A 19242-nucleotide genomic window follows, 5' to 3' on the forward strand; every position below is an offset into this window, starting at 1 on the left:
TGTTTGGTGAATTGGAACGCGCAGGGTTAAAATTTCGCCTCACAACATAGCCTATGCTGCTCTCGGGGTCCAGACGTGTGACTGTGCCAGATTTTGTGGCTGTAACTGCGACGGTGCGGATACCAATCCCGGACATACACACATACATACAAACATACACACACACACACACCCACATTGAGCTTTATATATTAGATTATCGGGTCTCCTGTATATGGTCACTATGCTGCCTCTGGTATATGGTCACCATAAGTTCTCCTGTATACGGCCACTATCCAGCCTCCTGTACACAGTCACTATCAGGTCTCCCGTATAGGTCACTATCGGGTATCTTGTATGCGGTCACTATCGGGTCTCCTGTATATGGTCACTATTGGGTCTCCTGTATATGGTCACTATCATGTCTCCTGTATATGGTCACTATCAGGTCTCCTGTACAGGGTCACTATCAGGTCTCCTGTACAGGGTCACTATCGGGTCTCCTGTACACGGTCACTATCGGGTCTCCTGTACACGGTCACTATCGGGTCTCCTGTACACGGTCACTATCGGGTCTCCTGTACACGGTCACTATCGGGTCTCTTTTATGTGGTCACTACTGGGTCTCCTGTATATGGTGACTATTGGGTCTCCTGTATATGGTCACTATTGGGTCTCCTGTATATGGTCACTATCATGTCTCCTGTATATGGTCACTATCATGTCTCCTGGATTTCGGTTTTGGACACTGTGCAACCCAATGAGAATATTAGCTTCGTCCCATTTCTGTGAACCACTTTAGCTCAGAATGTACATGTTCTGTTTTTAATTTTATTTTATGTTTTTATTCAGCCTCATCCATCATATGTCATGCGATCGGCTATTCCTGTACGGATATTCCAGTTTGCTTCACAGATTGTATGCAGCCTATACAGCTTATTACTGGATTGTCGTCATGTGTCATCAAGATATGAAGATACGTCACAACTGTTGCCTGAATTTGATCTTTTGATATAATTATGTATTTTGGCATGTTGCAATCTGTTTTGTGATGTATTTTCAGGATTGTATGGATATCTGTTTGATTCTTAATTCAATTGTTATGCATAGATTGTACTAATTTGTGTCCTCCGTATGTAAATTCTTTTATTGCTGTATGCGTGATTTTTCTATTTAACTGTCATGCATGTGCCCCCCTTTTGAGTGATCCTCTCTGCAGCTGCTGTACGCTGGTGTGTCACGATCCCGGTCCGCCTGTTGGCTTTCGACGTCTTTCGTTACTGCAGTGACGGTCACGGTGTGTGATGCCGCTGGGCGTCTGGTTACCGTGGCATCGCCAGCGTCATCGAGCGGCTGCGGTGGGTGTAGTGATGGTCGCGTGCAGTGACGTCACTGACATGTGACACTGACGCCGTTGAGCGCCTGGTTCCATGGCGGCGCTTGTATCATCTAGCAGCGCCGGCGCTTCATATGAGGTAATTTGACATACATCCACATAGTGGCCTCCATTATAATGTGCTGAATTTGTGGGCACCTGTGTGTAATCAGAGATCGCTGTGTTCATTGGTTGGTGGGGCTTTTTATACCTTCCCCTTCTTCACTTCCTGTACCCCTTGAGAAAGGCACAATCTGCCGAAACGCGCGTTGGGGCGGATGCTCCTGGACATACTCCCGCCTAATAATCTGGTAATATTACATAAGGATGATTAATTATCTATGCTGGTTTTACATGCTTTTTCAGTTCCTCTTAGGCCATATGGGATATGTGCAATATATCCTTTGATTAGATGAATATTATCCTATCTGTGGTTTCCTAAGAATGGATATATGTATGTATATATTAATATGATCACCATCTAGATGTCCGGTGAACTTCCCTTTTAACATGTGTCATTTGGTGGACCCCTTCCCCTCCAGATACCCTTGTAATTAATAAAGCACTGATTTTTGCATAAATTTATATAGTATTGAAATCTTTGGTCGCAGTTTGTCTTTGTGTTCTTTGTTGCTTTGCGATTTTTCCAACATGATGTCCGTACCATTATTACACCTTTAATAGTTTTCTAGATTTTGTTGGTGTAATGCATTTCATGAGGTGTTTACTCACTATTGGGTCTCCTGTATATGGTCACTATCATGTCTCCTGTATATGGTCACTATCAGGTCTCCTGTATATGGTCACTTTTGGGTCTCCTGTATACGGTAACTATCAGGTCTCTTGTATGTGGTCACTATTGGGTCTCCTGTATACAGTCACTATTTGGCCTCCTATATATGGTTACTATAGGGTCTCCTGTATGCGGTCACTATCTGGCCTCCTGTATGTGGTCACTATCTGGCCTCCTGTATGCGGTCACTATCTGGCCTCCTGTATACTGTCACTATCCGGCCTCCTGTATATGGTTAATATCAGGTCTCCTGTATAGGGATAATATCAGACCTTCTGTGCATGGTCACTATAAGGTCTCCTGTATACTGTCCCTATCGGGTCTCCTGTATATGGTCACTATCAGGTCTCTTGTATATGGTCACTATCTGGTCTCTTGTATATGGTCACTATCTGGTCTCCTTTATGCGGTCACTATCTGGACACCTGTATATGGTTAATATAGGGTCTCCTGTATACGTTTACTATCCAGCCTCCTGTATGCAGTCACCATCGGGTCTCTTGTATAGGTCACTATTGGGTCTCCTGTATAGGGCTATTATCCGGCCTCCTGTATACAGACACTATTAGGTCTCCTGTATACGATCACCATCGACTCTTACAACTACTAACCATAGAAGAATCTTTCCGACGTATCTCCTGCCAGATCTGCAAATAAAGAGAAAGAGAAGCTTCATGACAATTACAATGAAAAAAAGAGCTGCTGCTAAGGTGTACTGGTCCGAGAGGGAACTAATGTTCTGTCCACAGAGATAATGTCTGTTTACCATCCACTAAGTACAGGCGCTGCCATCTGTTGCAGATCATTGCCTTCATAATATATAAGTTACCGGCCTAAATGTGACACATTGTGTCCTTATCCTTTATGTTTGGTTGCTTATGTGTTTTATTTCTGTTTGCTCAGCTTTTGCCATTTATATCCAGAGTCAGAAGGATCATTCAGGGGGCGCAGGTCAGACCATGGATTAATTAGTGCATTACAGACCGGTTACAGGGTAACTAAGCGGAAAAACCCTGGTAACCTATAAACCATCACAACATCCAGACATCGAGGCTTCCTGGGTAAACTGGAGGAGAGCCGGATTTATGATTTCTGGTTCGTGTGTCATCATAATCAATGTAATACAAAGCACTTGTACACACAGTGCAGACAACAGATATTTCCTAGTTTTTCTGCAAGGAAACAACTTTGCAAAATTCCAACAGGTGGCACTATAAAGTTCCAGTCCTTTTCCTTTCTGAAAAGGAAATATGCATACGTATCATTGTATTATTGATACAAAAACTCTTTTGTTTTTATGTAGTCTTGTTTTTTTATGCTGCTTTGAAATTGCCATATGTAAACTTTACCTAAAAGTTAATGCACACGGACGTGCGCTTGTGCATAAACAGCGTGATGCAGCAGCAAAAAAGGCTAATGCAATTCTAGGATGTATTAACAGAAGCATACAGTTTACTGTAGATCACTTGAAGTCATTATTTCCCTCTACTCCTCTTTGGTCAGACCTCATCTGGAATACTGTGTCCAGTTTTGGGCACCACATTTTTAAAAAAGACATCAACAAACTGGAGCAAGTTCAGAAAAGAGCGACCAGAATGGTGACCGGTCTGCAAACCCTGTCTTATGAGGAAAGGTTGCATGACTTGGGAATGTTTAGCTTGCAGAAGAGAAGACTGAGAGGAGACTTAATAGCTATCTAGAAATATCTCAAGGGCTGTCGCATTGTAGAAGGATCATCTTTATTCTCATTTTCACAAGGAAAGACTAGAAGCAATAGGATGAAACTGAATGGGAGGAGACACAGATTAGATATTAGAAAAAACTTTTTGACAGTTAGGGTGATCAGTTAGTGTGATCAATGAGTGGAATAGGCTGCCACAAGACATCCATCTGTCTGGGATGATTTAGTGAATCCTGCTTTGAGCAAGGGGGTGGACCAGATGACCCAGGAGGTCCCTTCCAACTCTACCATTCTATGATAAACCTTAACTATTTGGGTACTGATTGGCTATGTGACAGGCTAATAACTGAAGTGACCATTTGAAGACTGCAAAGCTGGCACAGGTAACCACTAGACCACTATCAAAGTAGTTTGCCAAAGCCAAACTGTACTTACAAAGGTCAAGAACCCCAAATTTTGTACTTAGGAGTGTCAAACTGTACTTATGAAGGTCAAGAACACCAAAGTTTGTACTTACAAGAGTCAAACTCTATTTCTGAGGGCCAAGAAACCAAAAGTTTGGATTTATGAGGGTCAAGAATCCCAAAGTTTGTACTTACAAGGGTCAAACTGTACTTACAAGGGTCAAGAACACCAAAGTTTGTACTCAAGAAGGTCAAGGCCCCAAAGTTTGTACTTGCAAGGGTCAAACTGTACTTACGGCAAGAACCCCAAAATTTGTACTAGTGACGGTCCAAAACCCAAAGTTTGTACTTACAACTGTCAAACTGTTCTTATAAGGGTCAAGAACCCCAAAGTTATGTTCACATGGAGCTTCTGAACTTACCAGGCTCAACAATCCCAATGTTTGTACTTAGGAGGGTCAAACCCCAAAACTATGTTCACACAGAGCGTCTGACCCGCTCTAATATCCTCCTGAAAAATTGCTTCAAAAGGGCTTGGAAAACACTTCCTACTCATTTCAATGGGAAAGGGTGGCATGGTGGCTCAGTGGTTAGCACTGCAGTACTGGGGTCCAAGGACAACATCTGCAAGGAGTTTGTATGTTCTCCCCGTGTTTGCGTGGGTTTCCTCTCACATTCTAAAGACATACTGATGGGGAATATAGATTGTGAGCCCCATTGGGGACAGTGCCAATAATGTCTGTAAAGTGCTGTGGAATTAATGGCACTATATAAATGAGTTAAATAAATAAATCCATTTGTGGACACGATACGACCCGGTCAGGATCGCTGGTGCATCGCTAAATAATCGCTAGTGAGCTGCCACACAGGCAGATCTCACAGAGATGCAGCAACGATACAGCGGACGATACTTACCTTTCAGAAGCGGCGATCCTGACGTCCTCCCGTCCGCGTCCATGCGTCGTTCGTCTCCACAGCAGGAAGCACCCGACGAGAAATGGAGCCGGCCGATCTCGCGCGATCAGCGATGGACAGCGGGGGAGCCGGTCAGAGGTAAGTATCACACATAGCGATATCGCTAGCAATATCACTATAACGTCACAAAATCAGTGGCGTTATAGCGATATTGCTAGCGATATCGCTATGTGTAAAACCCCCTTGAGTCATGTGAAAAGACTCATTAGAGAGTCAATATTGACTTTTAGGATTGCTGCTTCCAATAGGTGGCACTGGAGTTCTTGTCCTCTTCCTCTCTGAAGAGACAATTTGCACAAACTCTAACAGTAAATATCTATGTGTAAGGGTTCGTGCACAAGACTGTAAAAAACAGACAATTGCTATCCGTTGTTTTGATGGATCATACTTGTCTCCACGTTATTTTTACGAGGCCTTGCACATGCCTGATTTTTTCCATGGACTACGTCGTTCCAAGGGAAAAAAAATCGCACCATACACGAGTTGCATCCGATTCAGATCACGCTTGGCAATTTATGTCTATGTGTCCGTGGAAAACATCGGACCGCACTTGGATGACATCTGAGTCTGGTCCAATTTTCACAGACAGACTGTTTTCATAGGGTGAAAAATGTTGAAAGAATTGACATGCTGCAAATTTGAAAAAAAAAAAAATGCTCTGATGGCTCATATCGGCAAGGCAAAAATAAACACTTTCAGGAGATTTCAGAAATCTCATTCACTTTTCTGATATTGTAAGCTGCATCATTTTTTACCCTTGGAAACACAAGGAGAAAAAACACAGCAAAAATGTAATGTATAAACAAGGCCTAAGCAACAGAAGGGTACAGGAAAGGGAGGAAGGCCTGGGGAAAATTCTGATACATGGAAGCTTAATAGGGTGCATTCAGATGATCATATAAATCGGACTGCAATGTACGGACTGACCGGTGGATCTTCCGACAGATTCATACGGGAAAACCTGTAGGCTAGCCCATGCATTGCAGTCCAATTTTTTTTATACTTCCCCTTGATAAAGTTTATATGCAAAACGTGCGTCGGGGAGACGTGGGAGACTCACTCTATCCTCCTTCACTGCTTCATCTATTGTTTATGGCCACTTGGCTTCTATAATGCTATGTGTTTGACATATACTGTTTCAATTGGCGTTTCTTGTCCTGAATATTGCATTGTACATTCGATTTTTGATGCTCCCCACCTCTTTTCCTTTTTGTTAGACTTAAAAGTATATAATGGTAATAATTTTTTAATATACTTTTTTTTCAATAAATTATATTTTAACCTTACTGGTGGTTTATGGCTACTCTGTTTAGTGTACTCCCCCTCCTGATTACATTCTTTTAGGGGGGGGCGTTGTACTCTTGTTCTAGACCCAGACATGGAATATGTGATCTATGAATGTTTAAATATTGAGATTGCGGTCCGATTTGTCATTTGAATGCACTGATACTGTGAATGGAAGAACATATCTTCAAGTATAGTAAAGAAGACTAAATATGGAAGAGGGAAGATATACCCATGATTCATACCTTCTTGCCAAACCTAATCCCCTATTTGAACATATGTACACTGTACTAATGTCATTTTACAGTGTGTACAGATGTAACATAGCTAATTCTGGATCAGCATCCACTCTATCACTGTTTGATTAAACTGGACTCTCATGATTATGTCAAATGTCTATTTTTTCCCTAAAAAAGTTACAAACACTTAAGGGAAAGTTTGAATTATTTCTTCCACTTTTGACCAAATAAAATAAAGACATTTCTGATAATATGGTCATGTGAATCTATATTAAAATAATGTAAAAATCTATGTAAGTGCAAGAAAACATCATTTTGATATTACGATACATTGCGGCACATTGCAAAATCAGCGCTGCTACATCTTAGTATGAAGATGGAAACTTTTAGAATTTGTTTGAGTTAAAAGACAGTAGGTAAATGCAACATCTGGGAAAGAAGTAAAGTCTAATACTGGGGTACGGTCAGAATACAGAAGACTGGGGGGGCATTATACACAGAAAATGAATATCTAGCATGTGGCTCCAGCATCTCATCTTACCATCAGCCATGCCTCAGGTGTCCCTTCTTCTTCACCAGTTCAAGTGCACAATGCCTGGTGTGACTCCGCAGATAGGACAAATATTCAAAGACAGCCTTCATTAAACATTAACCACCCCCGGAGTAATATTTCTTGCAGTCACGAGGATGCTGGATTTGGATAGAGGAGAATGGGGAGAGGTTCTGGAAAATTACAAGAACACTTTCTAATCTCCAGACAATGGAGGCAAAGAAGAGGCAAAAGGGTGAAAGAAGAGGTTCTCATTGTTTCCTCCAAGCCTAAGGGCTTATTCAGACAACCAGTGTCAAAATCGGCTGATTTCCATCCTGAAAAATAAAGCATTGAATGCCCTTTCCATTCCGATGTGTGTCCACGTCAGCTCCCCATTTGGTGGCTTTTCTGTGTTCCTTATTCCGTATTTTGTTGTCCCTTTTATTTTCATGACTTTTCTTCTTGTTTTATTTTTAAATAAAATCAGTTAAACTGAATAAATTCACATTTCTCCTATGTTCTGATTGACGGATCACGTTTTGTTTTTCATGCTGTCGAAAATTTTCATCTATGAATTAGAACGTGATGAAGCGCTGACAGTTTATGGAATTCAGTGTCTGAATTGGGCCGGGGTCACACTTGTGAGTGTGATGCGAGAAACTCATCTCTCGCATCATTCAGCTGCATAGAAATACATGCAGCCGCACACTCCGGTCCGAGTGTCGGCGGCAGTGCCCGTTATTGATTCGAGAGACTCGCGCGAGTTTCTCACATCACACTCGCAAGTGTGACCCCGGCCTTGGTCAGATTATAACATTGCTAGTTTATATGGGACGTTTCACTACATGAGGCTCAGTGCGCCATGCAATGTACAGACGTCCAAGTGGAGCAAACAGATAAATCGAATATCTGTTGTGAGTCTAGAGACTTCGTCTCCCCATACACAGCAGACTAATGTTGGCTGAAGCCGCCAATATCAACCAGTCTAATGTGTGTGGAGGCACCGGCCAACTGATGGTCAGGAGAGATGTATGTCAATCGGGCACGTCCAATTTCAGAGTGCTGAATACATTGTTATCCCTGAGATAATCCGCTGGCCGACGTGTCAGAGAACACAGGAGCAATCGGCCGGCAGATTATCTCAGCACACAGACAGCACATAGCGTGCACAACACACGGCACACAGACAGCACATAGCAAGCACAACGCACGGCACACAGACAGCACATAGCGTGCACAACGCACGGCACACAGACAGCACATAGCAAGCACAATGCACGGCACACAGACAGCACATAGCGTGCACAAAGCACGGTACACAGACAGCACATAGCGTGCACAAAGCACGGTACACAGACAGCACATAGCGTGCACAACGCACGGCACACAGCACATAGCGTGCACAACGCACGGCACACAGACAGCACATAGCGTGCACAACGCACGGCACACAGACAGCACATAGCGTGCACAACGCACGGCACACAGACAGCACATAGCGTGCACAACGCACGGCACACAGACAGCACATAGCGTGCACAACGCACGGCACACAGACAGCACATAGCGTGCACAACGCACGGCACACAGACAGCACATAGCGTGCACAACGCACGGCACACAGACAGCACATAGCGTGCACAACGCACGGCACACAGACAGCACATAGCGTGCACAACGCACGCCACACAGCACATAGCGTGCACAACGCACGGCACACAGACAGCACATAGCGTGCACAACGCACGGCACACAGACAGCACATAGCGTGCACAACGCACGGCACACAGACAGCACATAGCGTGCACAACGCATGGCACACAGACAGCACATAGCGTGCACAACGCACGGCACACAGACAGCACATAGCGTGCACAACGCACGGCACACAGACAGCACATAGCGTGCACAACACACATAGCGTGCACAACGCACGGCACACAGACAGCACATAGCGTGCACAACGCACGGCACACAGACAGCACAAAGCGTGCACAACGCACGGCACACAGACAGCACAAAGCGTGCACAACGCACGGCACACAGACAGCACAAAGCGTGCACAACGCACGGCACACAGACAGCACAAAGCAAGCACAATGCACGGTACACAGACAGCACATAGCGTGCACAACGGTACACAGCACATAGCATGCACAACGCACGGCACACAGACAGCACATAGCGTGCACAACGCACGGCACACAGACAGCACATAGCGTGCACAACGCACGGCACACAGACAGCACATAGCGTGCACAACGCACGGCACACAGACAGCACATAGCGTGCACAACGCACGGCACACAGACAGCACATAGCAAGCACAATGCACGGTACACAGACAGCACATAGCGTGCACAACGGTACACAGCACATAGCATGCACAACGCACGGCACACAGACAGCACATAGCGTGCACAACGCACGGCACACAGACAGCACATAGCGTGCACAACGCACGGCACACAGACAGCACATAGCGTGCACAACGCACGGCACACAGACAGCACATAGCGTGCACAACGCACGGCACACAGACAGCACATAGCGTGCACAACGCACGGCACACAGACAGCACATAGCGTGCACAACGCACGGCACACAGACAGCACATAGCGTGCACAACGCACGGCACACAGACAGCACATAGCGTGCACAACGCACGGCACACAGACAGCACATAGCGTGCACAACGCACGGCACACAGACAGCACATAGCGTGCACAACGCACGGCACACAGACAGCACATAGCGTGCACAACGCACGGCACACAGACAGCACATAGCGTGCACAACGCACGGCACACAGACAGCACATAGCGTGCACAACGCACGGCACACAGACAGCACATAGCGTGCACAACGCACGGCACACAGACAGCACATAGCGTGCACAACGCACGGCACACAGACAGCACATAGCGTGCACAACGCACGGCACACAGACAGCACATAGCGTGCACAACGCACGGCACACAGACAGCACATAGCGTGCACAACGCACGGCACACAGACAGCACATAGCGTGCACAACGCACGGCACACAGACAGCACATAGCGTGCACAACGCACGGCACACAGACAGCACATAGCGTACACAACGCACGGCACACAGACAGCACATAGCGTACACAACGCACGGCACACAGACAGCACATAGCGTGCACAACGCACGGCACACAGACAGCACATAGCGTGCACAACGCACGGCACACAGACAGCACATAGCAAGCACAATGCACGGTACACAGACAGCACATAGCGTGCACAACGGTACACAGCACATAGCATGCACAACGCACGGCACACAGACAGCACATAGCGTGCACAACGCACGGCACACAGACAGCACATAGCGTGCACAACGCACGGCACACAGACAGCACATAGCGTGCACAACGCACGGCACACAGACAGCACATAGCGTGCACAACGCACGGCACACAGACAGCACATAGCGTGCACAACGCACGGCACACAGACAGCACATAGCGTGCACAACGCACGGCACACAGACAGCACATAGCGTGCACAACACACATAGCATGCACAACGCACGGCACACAGACAGCACATAGCGTGCACAACGCACGGCACACAGACAGCACAAAGCGTGCACAACGCACGGCACACAGACAGCACAAAGCGTGCACAACGCACGGCACACAGACAGCACAAAGCGTGCACAACGCACGGCACACAGACAGCACATAGCAAGCACAATGCACGGTACACAGACAGCACATAGCGTGCACAACGGTACACAGCACATAGCATGCACAACGCACGGCACACAGACAGCACATAGCGTGCACAACGCACGGCACACAGACAGCACATAGCGTGCACAACGCACGGCACACAGACAGCACATAGCGTGCACAACGCACGGCACACAGACAGCACATAGCGTGCACAACGCACGGCACACAGACAGCACATAGCGTGCACAACGCACGGCACACAGACAGCACATAGCGTGCACAACGGTACACAGCACATAGCATGCACAACGCACGGCACACAGACAGCACATAGCGTGCACAACGCACGGCACACAGACAGCACATAGCGTGCACAACGCACGGCACACAGACAGCACATAGCGTGCACAACGCACGGCACACAGACAGCACATAGCGTGCACAACGCACGGCACACAGACAGCACATAGCGTGCACAACGCACGGCACACAGACAGCACATAGCGTGCACAACGCACGGCACACAGACAGCACATAGCGTGCACAACGCACGGCACACAGACAGCACATAGCGTGCACAACGCACGGCACACAGACAGCACATAGCGTGCACAACGCACGGCACACAGACAGCACATAGCGTGCACAACGCACGGCACACAGACAGCACATAGCGTGCACAACGCACGGCACACAGACAGCACATAGCGTGCACAACGCACGGCACACAGACAGCACATAGCGTGCACAACGCACGGCACACAGACAGCACATAGCGTGCACAACGCACGGCACACAGACAGCACATAGCGTGCACAACGCACGGCACACAGACAGCACATAGCGTGCACAACGCACGGCACACAGACAGCACATAGCGTGCACAACGCACGGCACACAGACAGCACATAGCGTGCACAACGCACGGCACACAGACAGCACATAGCGTACACAACGCACGGCACACAGACAGCACATAGCGTACACAACGCACGGCACACAGACAGCACATAGCGTGCACAACGCACGGCACACAGACAGCACATAGCGTGCACAACGCACGGCACACAGACAGCACATAGCAAGCACAATGCACGGTACACAGACAGCACATAGCGTGCACAACGGTACACAGCACATAGCATGCACAACGCACGGCACACAGACAGCACATAGCGTGCACAACACACGGCACACAGACAGCACATAGCGTGCACAACGCACGGCACACAGACAGCACATAGCGTGCACAACGCACGGCACACAGACAGCACATAGCGTGCACAACGCACGGCACACAGACAGCACATAGCGTGCACAACGCACGGCACACAGACAGCACATAGCGTGCACAACGCACGGCACACAGACAGCACATAGCGTGCACAACGCACGGCACACAGACAGCACATAGCGTGCACAACGCACGGCACACAGACAGCACATAGCGTGCACAACGCACGGCACACAGACAGCACATAGCGTGCACAACGCACGGCACACAGACAGCACATAGCGTGCACAACGCACGGCACACAGACAGCACATAGCGTGCACAATGCACAGCACCCAGATAGCACATAGTGTGCACAATGCACAGCACCCAGATAGCACATAGTGCGCACAGCACATTGACAGCACATAGTGTGCGCAGCGCACAGCACATTGACAGCACAATATATGCACAATGCACAGCACACAGACAGCACATTGGGTGCACAATGCACAACATAAAGACAGCACAATATGTGCACAACACACGGACAGCACATAGTGTGCACAATGCACAGCACACGGACACCACAATGACCAGTGAAAGTTAATTTGCCAATTCAAATGATGGATTTTCATCCACATTTAGCAGCTATGAGTCTGAACTTAAAGGGGTTTTCCCAAAATCACAATTTATACTCTATCCAAAGTCCGGCTCTTCAGTGCTCTGACCTCTGGCTTTTTCCAGTCTCCAGAGGAACTTTGTTCTTGGAGTTCCGGAGCCCTGTTTTCAGGATCGCTGGGGGTGGCAGCAATCAGACTCATGACGATCATCAAGTTATCCCCTATCCTATGAATAGGAAAAAAAATTGTGATTATGGCAAAAGCCCTTTAAGATTGTGCCAAATGCAAAGAGTAAGAAAAGGTATAGTCAGCTTACAATAGCCTGTGTTTGGACTCCCTGATGCCAGCCGACGCCTTGCACGGATCAGGTTGAGCAGCCATAATAATTAGGGAAAAAAGGATCCAGCGATGGGTGGGAGTGGCTAAAAGAACTTTTATCATAAAGTTATAAAAACAGAGAAAAACACATTGTCGGGCGCAGTACACAATTAGGCCAGATCAACGCATGTGTCCTACTCATGATCTAACCTCTTGACAAAAAAGAAAACCTTAAATAATGTGTCTAACAATCCTATTGGTCACATGATTAAAATAGAATTCAACCTGGTGTTTAACATAATTAAAACCAACATAGATATACAAAAGACTGAGGAATATATAGCAAACATAATTGAATAGAAAACCATGCCGGTAAGATGACATCAATATTAACTGAAATTATTAAATTATTGTTTAATTAAGTCCTGCCTAGCATTCAGACCACGTGGGATACGTGTGTCTAACATGAATATCCAATATGACTCCCTGTTCAATAGTATGCGCTTATGGTCCCCTATTTTTCGGACTATTATAAGACGCACCGGACTATAAGACGCACCCCAAATTTTCAAGAGGAAAATAGGGGAAAAAAATTAATGCGTCAAATGGGGGTCTGTCTTACAGTCCAAATTCAGCTTACCGGGGGAAATCAGAAGTAATGGTGGAGCGTGGTCACAGAGGGTATTTGGTGGTCCAGCGATATGACTCCCATCCCAGACTGGTGAGGCAGGTTCTGCGGTGCTCGTGGTGCGCTTGCTCCGCCGAAAAGTTCTGAAAGGCCAGAGCCTCCATACATTCATTGCTGTGAAGCAGTGGCCTCCGGGAAATCCCATCCCAGACTGGTGAGGCAGGTTCGTCGGTGCTCAGAGGAGTGTTGGCTCTGCCAACATTTTGTGAAAGCCCGGAGCCCCCGCACATGCACTGCTGCGATGCAGTGACCTCCATGAAAATGGCCGCTGGGGGCAGCACATGCGCAGATTGAGATCTCGGCACCGAGATCTTGTTGCCGAGATCTCAATCTGCGCATGTGCCGCTTCCGGCAGCCATTTCCAGGAAAGCCACCCATCACATGGAAGTGCGGGGGCTGCAGGCTTTCAGAAAATGTCAGTGGAGCCCTCGCACCACTGCGCACCGCCGAATACTGCCACACCAGCCTGGGATGGGGGTGTGATCATCAGCGTCGGACTGGAACACCTTGGGCCCACCAGAGAAAATCATTCTTGGGGCCCACTATGTAGCTGCATAGAGTTAAATACCAGACCACCAATTGTGCGGTAAAACACGCTAATATCCGGGTATAATATAAGGTTGTACATGTCTTAATTATGTAGCAGGAGTTGGGGTAGCCCCCTCATAGAATATAAAGCAGCCCCCTCATAGAATATAATGTAGACCCCTCATAGAATATAATGCAGCCATCTCATAGAATATAATGCAGCCATCTCATAGAATATAATACTGCCCCCCTCATAGGGTATAATGCACCCCCTCATAGGGTATAATGCACCCCCTCATAGGGTATAATGCTGCCCCCCTCATAGGGTATAATACTGCCCCCCTCATAGGGAATAATGCACCCCCTCATAGGGAATAATGCACCCCCTCATAGGGTATAATGCTGCCCCCCTCATAGGGTATAATACCGCCCCCCTCATAGGGAATAATGCTGCCTCCTCATAGGGTATAATGCTGCCTCCTCATAGGGTATAATGCTGCCCCCTCATAGGGTATAATACTGCCCCCCTCATAGGGAATAATGCACCCCCTCATAGGGTATAATGCTATATAGATATATAGATATAGAGTTAGATAGATATAGATAGAAAGATAGATGTAGAAATAGATAGATATAGAGATAGATAGTAGATAATGGATAGAAAGTAGATAATGGATAGATATAGATAGAAAGATTCATAGAGATAGATAGAGATAGATATAAAGATAGATATAGAAAGAAATATAGATAGATAGATAGATAGATAGATCGATAGGTAGATAGATATAGAGATAGATAGAAAATAGATAATGGATAGATATAGAGATAGATAGCTATAGATAGAAAGATATAGAGAGATAGATAATAGATAGAGATATACAGATATAATAATAATAATAATATAGACATATATAGATAGATATAGAGATAAATATATATAGATAGGTGGCTATAAATAAAAATAGATATAGAGATATATATAGAGATAGATAGATATAGAGATATTAGATATAGAAATAGATAGATATAGAGACAGATATAGAGACAGATAGATATAGAAAGATAGATATAGAGATAGATATAGAGATAATAGCTAGATATAAAGATATGTATAGAGATAGATATAGAGTTAGAAAGATAGATAGATATAGAGAGAGATATAGAGATAGATAGAGATAGATAGATAGATATAGATAATAGAGATAATAGATAGATATAATAGATAGATATAGAGATAGATATAGAGATAGATGGATAGATGAATAGATAGATAGATAAAGAGAGATAGAGATAGATAGATATAGAGATATAGTGTTAGATAGAAAGATAGATATAGAGATAGAGAGATATAGAGAGATAGATATAGAGATAACAGATAGATATAGAGATAACAGATAAATATAGATAACAGATAGATATAGAGATAGATAGATATAGAGATAGATAGATATAGAGATAGATAGATAGATATAGAGATAATATATAGATAGATATAGAGATAATATATAGATAGATATAGAGATAATATATAGATAGCTATAGAGAGCAGTGGCGGATTATAATGAGGTCAATTTGGGCAGTTGCCCCGGGCCCAGTGGGGTTAAGGGGCCCACAGCCCAGGCCAGTAAATTGCCCCATTATAATCCGCCACCGCGCAGGGCCGGATTATAGGCAGGGCAGGCGGGGCTTCAGCCCCGGGGCCCCCACCACAAGAGCTTCCAAGGGGGCCCCCACCACATTCCTGCTGGCTGCTGCAATGGCACTCCATCTTCTCCCCACCTAAAAGTGAGTGACCGTGGGGGCGGCATTATGTGCTCTGCTACCAGCAGCATCTACAAGTAGCGTGCAAAGGCTTGTGATGAGATCACAGGAGGTAAGGTGTCAGGGCCCCCGATCATGTGACCCCTGTCTCCTCCCCTCCTGTGACCTCATCACAGGTCCTGTGCGCACAGCGCTGAGCACTGAGAGCAGCCATGTATGTGGAGTGCGGCTCTGCGGGTGGAGGTCGGTGCTGGAGGCTCCATTATTCTCTATGTGGAGTGCGGCTCTGCGGGTGGAGGTCGGTGCTGGAGGCTCCATTATTCTCTATGTGGAGTGCGGCTCTGCGGGTGGAGGTCGGTGCTGGAGGCTCCATTATTCTCTATGTGGAGTGCGGCTCTGCGGGTGGAGGTCGGTGCTGGAGGCTCCATTATTCTCTATGTGGAGTGCGGCTCTGCGGGTGGAGGTCGGTGCTGGAGGCTCCATTATTCTCTATGTGGAGTGTGGCTCTGCGGGTGGAGGTCGGTGCTGGAGGCTCCATTATTCTCTATGGGGAGTGCGGGTGGAGGTCGGTGCTGGAGGCCCCATTATTCTCTATGTGGAGTGCGGCTCTGCGGGTGGAGGTTAGTTCTTGGAGGCTCCATTATTCTCTATGTGGAGTGCGGCTCTGCGGGTGGAGGTAGGTGCTGGAGGCTCCATTATTCTCTATGTGGAGTGCGGCTCTGCGGGTGGAGGTCGGTGCTGGAGGCTCCATTATTCTCTATGTGGAGTGCGGCTCTGCGGGTGGAGGTCGGTGCTGGAGGCTCCATTATTCTCTATGTGGAGTGCGGCTCTGCGGGTGGAGGTCGGTGCTGGAGGCTCCATTATTCTCTATGTGGAGTGCGGCTCTGCGGGTGGAGGTCGGTGCTGGAGGCCCCATTATTCTCTATGTGGAGTGCGGCTCTGCGGGTGGAGGTCGGTGCTGGAGGCTCCATTATTCTCTATGTGGAGTGCGGCTCTGCGGGTGGAGGTCGGTGCTGGAGGCTCCATTATTCTCTATGTGGAGTGCGGCTCTGCGGGTGGAGGTCGGTGCTGGAGGCTCCATTATTCTCTATGTGGAGTGCGGCTCTGCGGGTGGAGGTCGGTGCTGGAGGCTCCATTATTCTCTATGTGGAGTGCGGCTCTGCGGGTGGAGGTCGGTGCTGGAGGCTCCATTATTCTCTATGTGGAGTGCGGCTCTGCGGGTGGAGGTCGGTGCTGGAGGCTCCATTATTCTCTATGTGGAGTGCGGCTCTGCGGGTGGAGGTAGGTGCTGGAGGCTCCATTATTCTCTATGTGGAGTGCGGGTGGAGGTTGGTGCTGGAGGCCCCATTATTCTCTATGTGGAGTGCGGCTCTGCGGGTGGAGGTCGGTGCTGGAGGCCCCATTATTCTCTATGTGGAGTGCGGGTGGAGGTCGGTGCTGGAGGCTCCATTATTCTCTATGTGGAGTGCGGCTCTGCGGGTGGAGGTAGGTGCTGGAGGCTCCATTATTCTCTATGTGGAGTGCGGCTCTGCGGGTGGAGGTCGGTGCTGGAGGCTCCATTATTTTCTATGTGGAGTGCGGCTCTGCGGGTGGAGGTCGGTGCTGGAGGCTCCATTATTTTCTATGTGGAGTGCGGCTCTGCGGGTGGAGGTCGGTGCTGGAGGCTCCATTATTTTCTATGTGGAGTGCGGCTCTGCGGGTGGAGGTCGGTGCTGGAGGCTCCATTATTCTCTATGTGGAGTGCGGCTCTGCGGGTGGAGGTCGGTGCTGGAGGCCCCATTATTCTCTATGTGGAGTGCGGGTGGAGGTCGGTGCTGGAGGCTCCATTATTCTCTATGTGGAGTGCGGCTCTGCGGGTGGAGGTCGGTGCTGGAGGCTCCATTATTCTCTATGTGGAGTGCGGCTCTGCGGGTGGAGGTCGGTGCTGGAGGCCCCATTATTCTCTATGTGGAGTGCGGCTCTGCGGGTGGAGGTCGGTGCTGGAGGCTCCATTATTCTCTATGTGGAGTGCGGCTCTGCGGGTGGAGGTCGGTGCTGGAGGCTCCATTATTCTCTGTGGAGTGCGGCTCTGCGGGTGGAGGTCGGTGCTGGAGGCTCCATTATTCTCTATGTGGAGTGCGGCTCTGCGGGTGGAGGTCGGTGCTGGAGGCTCCATTATTCTCTATGTGGAGTGTGGCTCTGCGGGTGGAGGTCGGTGCCGGAGACTCCATTATTCTCTATGTGGAGTGCGGCTCTGCGGGTGGAGGTAGGTGCTGGAGGCCCCATTATTCTCTATGTGGAGTGCGGCTCTGCGGGTGGAGGTCGGTGCTGGAGGCTCCATTATTCTCTATGTGGAGTGCGGCTCTGCGGGTGGAGGTCGGTGCTGGAGGCCCCATTATTCTATGTGGAGTGTGGCTCTGCGGGTGGAGGTCGGTGCTGGAGGCTCCATTATTCTCTATGTGGAGTGCGGCTCTGCGGGTGGAGGTCGGTGCTGGAGGCTCCATTATTCTCTATGTGGAGTGTTCGGCTCAGCGGGTGGAGGTAGGTGCTGGAGGCCCCATTATTCTCTATGTGGAGTGTGGCTCTGCGGGTGGAGGTCGGTGCTGGAGGCCCCATTATTCTCTATGTGGAGTGCGGCTCTGCGGGTGGAGGTCGGTGCTGGAGGCCCCATTATTCTCTATGTGGAGTGTGGCTCTGCGGGTGGAGGTCGGTGCTGGAGGCCCCATTATTCTCTATGTGGAGTGCGGCTCTGCGGGTGGAGGTCGGTGCTGGAGGCCCCATTATTCTCTATGTGGAGTGCGGCTCTGCGGGTGGAGGTCGGTGCTGGAGGCTCCATTATTCTCTATGTGGAGTGTGGCTCTGCGGGTGGAGGTCAGTGCTGGAGGCCCCATTATTCTCTATGTGGAGTGCGGCTCTGCGGGTGGAGGTCGGTGCTGGAGGCTCCATTATTCTCTATGTGGAGTGTTCGGCTCAGCGGGTGGAGGTCGGTGCTGGAGGCTCCATTATTCTCTATGTGGAGTGTTCGGCTCAGCGGGTGGAGGTAGGTGCTGGAGGCCCCATTATTCTCTATGTGGAGTGTGGCTCTGCTTGTGGAGGTCAGTGCTGGAGGCCCCATTATTCTCTATGTGGAGTGCGGCTCTGCGGGTGGAGGTCGGTGCTGGAG

At 48.2% G+C, this 19242-nt stretch overlaps 1 protein-coding gene across 1 annotated transcript in view; it reads right to left on the reverse strand.

Moving 5' to 3' along the window:
- The window catches only part of FXYD6 (FXYD domain containing ion transport regulator 6), a 155483-nt gene that overhangs the window by 20699 nt on the left and 115542 nt on the right, over nt 1-19242 (reverse strand). Inside the window, exons 8-9 of the mRNA XM_073585668.1 lie at nt 12914-12965; nt 2759-2794 (exon numbers count right to left, since the gene is read on the reverse strand). Of these exons, the coding sequence (XP_073441769.1) occupies nt 2759-2794; nt 12914-12965 (88 nt within the window). The remainder of the gene's footprint in view (nt 1-2758; nt 2795-12913; nt 12966-19242) is intronic.

The sequence above is a fragment of the Dendrobates tinctorius genome, unplaced genomic scaffold, assembly GCF_039654945.1.
Source record: "Dendrobates tinctorius isolate UK_male_01 unplaced genomic scaffold, ASM3965494v1 ptg000086l, whole genome shotgun sequence".
In the NCBI taxonomy this organism is placed as follows: Eukaryota; Metazoa; Chordata; class Amphibia; order Anura; family Dendrobatidae; genus Dendrobates; species Dendrobates tinctorius.